An 8,500-nucleotide genomic window follows, 5' to 3' on the forward strand; every position below is an offset into this window, starting at 1 on the left:
ATAGTGTAGGTTTAGATGAAATCTAGCCGTTTCCATTCAAACTTCGTAATATATAATCAAAATTGAATGAAAACCTTTATTTTCGTGCACCAAAATTCATTTGGGGCGGCGTTTGGGGGACACGGCTGGGGAGCGACGTCCCCCAAAGACGGCACGAACAAAACACGTCCCCCAAACGCTCAATCCGGCGCGGTTTGGGGGACGCGGCTGGAGATGCTCTAAGCTAAGCAACGAGCAGAATATAAGTTACTATTGGACAAGGCGACGCCTAGGAAACGTTCACTTAGGCAATAGACGATGGATAAAAGTTCCGTCTAGGACATAAATGGAAGTCTAGCCAGGGCAATCAAAAAGTTGTCTTCCTCAATACTAGTAGTAGGGAATTTAGGGATGCTGCGTTATTTCTGGAAGATGTATGTATTGTTTGATGAGTAATAAAGCTAGTCATATGATAGCCTTATCTAAAGAAAGTTAACAGTCTGTTACACAGTAAGTTGTATTACATCAGTATGTAACACTCGATATAAGATACATTTTGAAGATTACTCCAATACACAAAATCATGAACAGCTGCTCTCAACAGACCATCTATAATATCTCTGCAAATATCAATCCATGCAACACAAATGGTTCACAAGAAACCTATTGTTACATATACACAGTTGCTATAAATCGATGTACAAGCCAATTTACAAACCACAACCACCATACCCTATAGATGTAGTAAGTACATGATCATGAACATGCCACACTTTTTTCTTTTGCCTACTAAGGATTATGAGGCTTCCTTGGCGTCCCTGATCTTCCTTCCACCATCTGCAGCCGTTGCTTCAGATGGAACACCTCAACCTGACAAAAAAAAAACAGGGTCAGCATGTCAAAGTTACACAAGTGGTAGCAGATGACATCCAAATATAACAATAATAGTTGCAACAACTATGACTCGCTGTCCGAATTTTCTGACAATGCCTTGAACATGACGGCAATGTGTATTTGTACCGCACAAGTGTCGAATCGGAAAATAGCAAATGTATGTACCAAGGAGGTCTCAAATACCTGGAGCTGGAATGCCCGCGACTGCTCTCCAGCTAAAACTCTGCGGGTGGAATGCATCTCCTACACGGGCAAAAACAAACTCAGAACAGAAACAAAGCCAACCAAAATCATCACGCGTCAAGAGATCGCATCAAGTTTCTTCTTGCCTTCTGGCTCTCATCTGCGATGGCCTTCAGGAATGCTACTTCCCGCTCGAGGCGAACATTGTCAGCGTGGACAGTGTTAGAGAGGTTGTTGGACTCCTCTTGTGCTAACTCTAAGCCTGCTATCTTCTCCTTTAGCATCTCAGCTTCTTGTCCCTTGTTGGCAAGCCTCTTCTCCAACTGTTCCCTACTGCTGATGACCAAAGACAAGTTCTTCTCTGCCTGGTCTTTGCTCGCCAGTGCAGCTGCAAGCTGGTCTTCCAGCGTGGCGTTTCTTCTGATCAAGTCTGTTATTTTTGTGTTGTACGGATGGCTGATGTCCGAAGAGCTTCTGGCTATCCTTCTTGCATTTAGTCCTTCCGTCTCCGAATTTTCTGCCTTGAGTGCTACAGTTCTGGCCATGTCAACCTGAATATCAGCTCGTGTCGTCTTTCCTCGATGCTCTTTCGGCTGCAAGAAACAATTAGCTATACATGGCAACAAAGTATATGCTTGTTTGTTGAATTTAATGTGCGTTACTTACGGTGCTCGCTGGACAAGAAGAACAATCATCAACATCATCGTACTTGTCATCATCGATCGGTTTCTGAAGCTTTTGAGCTAAGCTGGACTCTTCTACTCGACCGTACTGCTTGTGGAGTGAAGTGATGAGAGCACCATGCTGTGACAATGACTCCCCTCTGGGTGTGTGCTTTACCGTAGTCGCGAGACTATGCCTTGGAACAGAACTGTTAGAATACAAAGGAGCACATTTGTTGAGATGGTCGGCAAGTTCTTTGTTGCTTGGAGAATATTCATACAGCAGTGAGTCTACGTCTGGGGCAGACCGCCAGCTATAAGAATGCTCGTTTTGCAGCACGACTAATACTTCAACCTACAAATAATCAAACATGTTCAGTGATGCATCTCAAGTTGAGATCACAAAACTTAACATTTGAACAGTTTCAAAATATTCAGGTGCAGGCAACTGACACGCTGATGAGGTAATTATACACATTTAGAGACTTAGAAAGTAAACACAAATATAGTTAAGGAACTAGAGAGAAATATAAATTATTTTATGAAGAAAATATCAGAACTACAAATGATTATTGTTGAACGACTTTAGACCACAACAAGTACATACTTCCCTAATATTTGTTCAAAATAAGAATGCAGCTCCTTAAAGAGACACATGAAAATGTTCTTTAGTAGAAGTTTCACCTTGTTGGATGGATCTTTTTTGTTTCCTCCAAAAGCAACAAGAACAATCTTGTCCCTATGGTACAAAGGAACCATGCTGAAACCCTGCATGAGTTGTTTTACTTATTTAACAAGATAAAATCATATAATACGATAATTAGTCGGACTGTGGAATATGAATATCATTTCTGATTTCCTAAGAGAGGCAGGTACCAAGTGGCTTACTTTCTTTGAAGTAATCGACGAGCTAGGGGGAACTGCACGAACAGACCATCTTGATTCTAGAACATCAAAAACCCAGGTTTCCGCAAGTCCTGAGAATTTATTTCTTGTTAGAAGTTATCACACAGCTGAGGAAAAGGTACTCTTCTTAAAAGCATGCAAGTCACGCATATAAATCAAATCGATCATCTCATCTTCCAAATGCTAGCCACAAACTGAGTGCTCAGAACCTACGCTTTTTCTTGCTTCCACCACCAGTAATGTACCACTTAGTTCCACATAGAGCTCCACTACAGCCTGCTCGAGGCGATGGATGAGGACCATTTGTCTTCACTCTTGACCATACCATCTGACAAGAAGATAGATACTTAAGGAACCATTAGCATGCAGAATGCTGAGAGATATAAGTAATCAGGCAGTCAATTAACCCCATGGAACTTACTGTCTCAAAATCTAAAGAAAATAGATCATTCAAGGTCTTTGATTTTGAGTGGCCTCCAAATACAAAAAGGATCCTATCATCATACAATGCAGCAACATGGTTGGATCTTGGGGAAGGTCCAGAGCCTCTGCAACATTCAGCATAAAAAATGCATGTTTATTAATTTTCTTTATAAATTTGAATGCTTCTAGATGAGGAATTGAGGACTATTGGATAGTGAAGCCTAAAGTGTAACTATGAAGTAAATAAATTGAATAAGTGCTGCTCCACACACTTAATCATAGTATTCTTTATAATTCGGAAGGACTACTAACTTATAGTTCAAAGGAAGCCATGTCATTGACTTCAGATCGAACATGTGAAGATCATGTCGTTTCTTCCCTTTCGTGTCCTCACCACCAAAAAGTATCAACGTAGCGCCTGCTCTGATCATAGTGTGGCCGCTTCGAGCCACCTAAAATCAGCAGCGCCAGACAACTCTGTCAGGTCAAACAAGTTTTTAACCGCATCATAGCTCTCAGTACTTAATAACTTACAGGGATATCACCCTTAGCTTCCATGAGTGACCAAATCTCTGTTTCGGTATTGAAAGTCCACACTGCAGCAAACACAGTTTGCCTAAGTTATTGGGCAGAGGAGGTCAACATGATATAAATCCAAGAGCTTTGGAACACCAAGTAGTGTGAGAACCTGATAAGTGATCAGAAGCTGGCTCACTTTTACCTCCAACAAGAATAACACTGTTTCCCCACGAAACCTGTAAATAATAATAATAAAAACAAGCTAAGGCTCTTGCTCTATGAAGTCACATTTGTAAATATTTCTTCCATTGCCAGTTTCATTCCTACAACTAGCTGGAGTAGTGAGAAATACTGGAAATAACAGTGAGCTACAAGAAGTATACCAGACAATGACCTCTGCAGGCTGGAAGCGTCAAAGAACGCCCATTTGGCGATGGACGAACTTTTGGAGCAGCAGAATCCCATGTAAGCTTCTCTAAATTCAGTATCTGATGAATATAGAGATAAAACGGAAACGGTAACGTTAGTTGCTCACTTGCTCAGCAATCTGATACTTCCTAGGAAGGAGTTTGTGGCAACACACAATACTACAATCACCTTTGTATCATCCAACAAGCATTGACCAGTATCACCACCAAACACTACCATCTTGCTGCCTACAATGGCTGCTGCATGCTATCGTACAGACATAGCGACATTCTGATAAGGGCTGTGAACTTGATCGTAGTTAGATTTTCATAATTAGGTGGTTGCTTACAGCGAAGCGAGGAGCAGGTTTGTCGCCCTCGGTGGACAACACCGCCCAATTCTCTGATCCATCCAATGCACGGGCATCGAGGTCAAATGAATCAGACGAGCAGCGGTAAGCAAGGTCGTCTGCGCGGCCACTCACCGATGCTGTTATTGGGTCACCTGCCTGAAACAAACCAAAGTGCTTAGCATCCAAATGCGCCGCGAATACAACAGGACTAACAATAGATACAAGTACTTCAGGCACAAAGGGCCTCACATTTGCCAGACCGAGGTGTCGCGCAGGGCTGGGAGAGCCGTGCAGAGGATCACTCTTGTGGCCCTTCGACCTGCATAAATCTTGAAATCATCACTCCGTCCTTCTCTTTGGCGAGAGAATTCATGTCTAGTTATTGTTGAAGAAGGTGGTACAGTCACGAACGATAAAAGAGCAAGCGAAAAAACAAGCTAAATAGCATATTCAGCACCCAAATGTGAAATTGATTTCAGTAAGTTCAGGAACCACTAGACAGTGGATTTAGAGGCCGGGGTATTCCCCCTTTTCGGAAAAAAGGAACCACTAGACAGTGCATAGATTGAAAATCTGTACAGCTCCACAAATTAGGATTGCATTTCACCAGATTTTACCATTATAAGAGTACATTTCACGAAATTTTACTATGAAATTACGTTAAACAAAAATTTATCAGGATTAATTGTCTGAACAACATAGTACAGTTCCATTAAAAGAAGAAACTTCTCACGAGGAATCATCAAAATCCAGTAGGACATGTAAATCCATCAAATCAACCAAAACGGGCAATCTGTACCTAATGGAACCAGACCAAGGGTCTAAATTATTTGGCACAATTAAAGCTGTACCTTCCGATCTTCATTCGGCGGCGCGAGAAACCAAACATGTTTGGCATTGCTATTTCCTGCCAGTCCTTAGCACACTGCTGGGCCGCACATCATCCCCCTGTCAGTCACCTGCAAGCAAGTCAATGCGGGCAAAGTCTGTTAAAAAAAAATCATGGCAAACTGGGGGATTGGTGGAGTAGGTGGGCAGGGCTTGCTCACACCAAATCATGGCGGAAATCAGGGGAACGAGAGAATACCAAGAAGAGGAGCTGCCTCGCAGGAAAATAAATGATTAATCCGACAATTCTTTCCTTTATGGGTAAAATTTGCATCGTTCTAGGATTTAGAGCAAGAAGAATAATTCGCCCCATAGATGGGGTAAAACAAATCCACGAAATAGTGAAAATAAAACAGTAATTGGGCAAGAAGATGAGAAGAATCAAGGGAGAACAGCTCTTGTTTTTTGGGGGATGGGCAAGAACAACCACCTTGGAAGAAGAAGAAGCAGCATTGCTGTTGCAGATACATCGAAACAGATGTGAAGAGAGATTCAGAGAAGAAGAACAAATCTGCACAGCCAAATGTAGGAAACCTTCACCAAACACCAAGGAGAAGAATCCATGAACTGCTGCAGGAGCTACCTTCTTGGGTTGGGCTGGAGCGCGAGGAACAGGAAGGATCCACTGCCACTGCGGCCGCCGCTGGCGTAGTGGGACGGAAGGGGAAACGGCTCTGGGGAAGAAGCCGAAACTGGTCCTGAAGACTGTGACAGAGAACTGAAAAGGTTGATCCGTAGCGGGGCAGCGGCAGGCCTTTTCTCTCTGCAGGAGTAACGAAGAAGAGTGAACTTTTTCAGCTCAATGATTTCACCTTCTTCCTTTTGGACCGCCTGGAGTAGAGTCAGAGTTAGGATCTGCGTAGATTCTTGTAGGAGTAAGAAAATTTCATGGGATATCTAACCTTTGTGTACCCATGTACTCCTTTTTTCCATTATAGATTTGCACCGTACCAAAATACAAGGAGTTGTACATGCTGTACATGCTACTATGTTGTAATTACTACTGCTTTATACAGTTATACTGCTCCAGATATACGCATATATATGGACACAATCTTCAGATACAATTTTGACCATTGTATTTACTACTAGTAGTATATATAGAAGAAGTTAGTGCTTAGTATCTGAAATGAAATGTTATCTATGAAAATCTAATGAAATTGTATATTTGCTAAGTATCTGAAATGAAATGTTATCTATGAAAATCAAATGAAATTGTAGTTACTCAGTATCCGTGCGTGTTATTGAAAATGTAGTCTCCGTGAGCAGGTTTGCAAACCAATTTTTTTAGCAAGGCTGTAGAGACTGTAAAGCCAAATCTGTGCCAGATTTCGACGAACGGCGTTTTCCGTGAGCATCTTTTGGAACCTAGCGCGAGACCACGCACGTAGCCGACAGCCGCATTCAATCCTGGCTGACCACGCAGCCGGTCACGTAGAGCTGTACAAACAGTACGCGCCGAGGGATCTTCTGTGCACGTGTTAGCAGAGAAGACTCTGTGTTTCTCGTCAACGTCCTTTGCTCCGTTCTGAATTCTGATCGACACACTACCAGAGTCCTCCGTTTATACTCCTGCAAGCTTAACATTTTCTGGTCACCAACGCATAATTTTGTCTTCCATTTCACTTATACTTTTACTGTAAAAATAATAATATATGTAAAATGAAAGTATATAAAAATAATATATAGGGAAGCGCTATTTGTCCCCACGGTGCAGAATAGTTATTCTACTCCCACATTGTATCTTTGCAACATGTCACGTAAATTTTATATTACTTCAATAGTCGAGTAGACCATAATTTTTTTGAAGTAGCGTAATTTATTTATTCACATGACATATAAAAATACAATGTAAATATGTATTTTTATGTATTTTACACTATAGTGACTCATACACTATGCCTCTTTTTTTGTTCCGAGTCAATATGAATGTAGTTATTTGTATATAAACACAAATTTATGGACGTAACAACGTAAAAACATGCTGGGTGCAAAATACTTTTTCTACACCCTGAGGGATAAATAATGTTTCTACAAAAGCATATAAAAATATTGTTTATCTACTTTGATATATATCAATGATTAAAGTTACGCACTAAATACCTGTAAAATAAAGTGTCTTAAATTTTGGGATGTAGGGAGTATTTTAAAATTAAAATAACCTAGGGGCTCTTTAGTCTACTGCACCATCTTTTAGTTTTATTAGATTTAACATACAATATATTTTCAAACAATAAATTCGGCATTGTAGATATCTGACATATTTTTCAAATCCGATAAAACCTAGAGAAGTTGGACTTAAAATAAACCTTGAACTTCAATTATTTCAATTGTTTTAGAAGAGTACGGAAATGGATTGAGAGTTCTTTTGGCAATCGAGCTCCAGTGAGCTCCTTAGTTTAGACGTATGCAAAGTATATTTTTAAGTTCACAAAAATCAGAAAACACTTGGACATTCACAACAAGATAAACGTGGTAATCTAAAATAGCAAAATGTGGCAGCATTATTTAGGATCACCATGTTTTGCTTTCTCTCTACTATTTGCAAATTAAAAATTGAACGATATTTTTCTGTTGCGTATACAATACTTCTTTTTAGATAAAAGGCCTGTTGCGGTCAGAAACCCACCGGCGAGCAGCGACGGGCAACATAGTAGAGCCGGGAGGCTTCCAGGACTGCGGCTGGCCCTGGTCCCTCGAGCGACGGCCCGCAAAGACTCCGGCACGCACGTCCGATGCTGGTGCAAGGGCGTGCCACCTGACCTATACCTGGTCAGCAAGGTGTTGGATTTGCCTCGCTTAGTTTCCTGCATGGCATACATGCAAACATTAAATACGAGCCTCAATCGGCTCTCAGGTTGTCCTGTGAATCGGCTCAAGGAGCCGATTCACCCATGATTCGTACGAGGTGTACGATCATATGGTGGTCCTGCTTGATCGAAATAAAGCTAAAACGACCTACTACGATTTAGGGTTTTCACCACATAATCGAAACATCCTACGCGTGATTGAGCCTGGCGGCCACGCACGGTGATCGTAAACCGACCCTAGACAAGGCCTAAAAACCAACATGAAGTTGATCCCCGAAACATCCTGTCTAGGGCTAGCAAACTACACCCTACGCGCCACTGGATCCTTCAACCCGTTTGTAAGGCCTAACTATGCAGATATTAAAATAATCCTTGAAGAACAAGGAGCAATCATAACGGATCGGATCTACTAAATAATGATCAAGCGGGTGCCGCCCTTACACCCAAGATAGGTGTAAGGGCGGCTAGACGTCTAA

At 41.5% G+C, this 8,500-nt stretch overlaps 1 protein-coding gene across 1 annotated transcript; it reads right to left on the reverse strand.

Annotated features, from left to right (window-relative positions):
- Positions 1 to 552: 552 nt before the first annotated feature.
- Positions 553 to 6,032, reverse strand: LOC124653720 (acyl-CoA-binding domain-containing protein 6-like). Its single transcript, XM_047192784.1, has 17 exons — positions 5,798 to 6,032; positions 5,178 to 5,285; positions 4,576 to 4,645; positions 4,324 to 4,482; positions 4,164 to 4,241; positions 3,950 to 4,054; positions 3,736 to 3,802; positions 3,582 to 3,643; positions 3,360 to 3,499; positions 3,046 to 3,172; positions 2,838 to 2,952; positions 2,607 to 2,695; positions 2,403 to 2,486; positions 1,723 to 2,073; positions 1,203 to 1,649; positions 1,057 to 1,116; positions 553 to 849 (listed from the first exon to the last, which is right to left on the reverse strand). Exons 2-17 carry the CDS (start codon positions 5,222 to 5,224, stop codon positions 769 to 771), a joined length of 2,082 nt encoding a protein of 693 aa, XP_047048740.1. The 5' UTR covers positions 5,225 to 5,285; positions 5,798 to 6,032; the 3' UTR covers positions 553 to 768.
- Positions 6,033 to 8,500: the final 2,468 nt, after the last annotated feature.

Source organism: Lolium rigidum, chromosome 5 (genome assembly GCF_022539505.1).
Source record: "Lolium rigidum isolate FL_2022 chromosome 5, APGP_CSIRO_Lrig_0.1, whole genome shotgun sequence".
NCBI lineage: Eukaryota > Viridiplantae > Streptophyta > Magnoliopsida > Poales > Poaceae > Lolium > Lolium rigidum.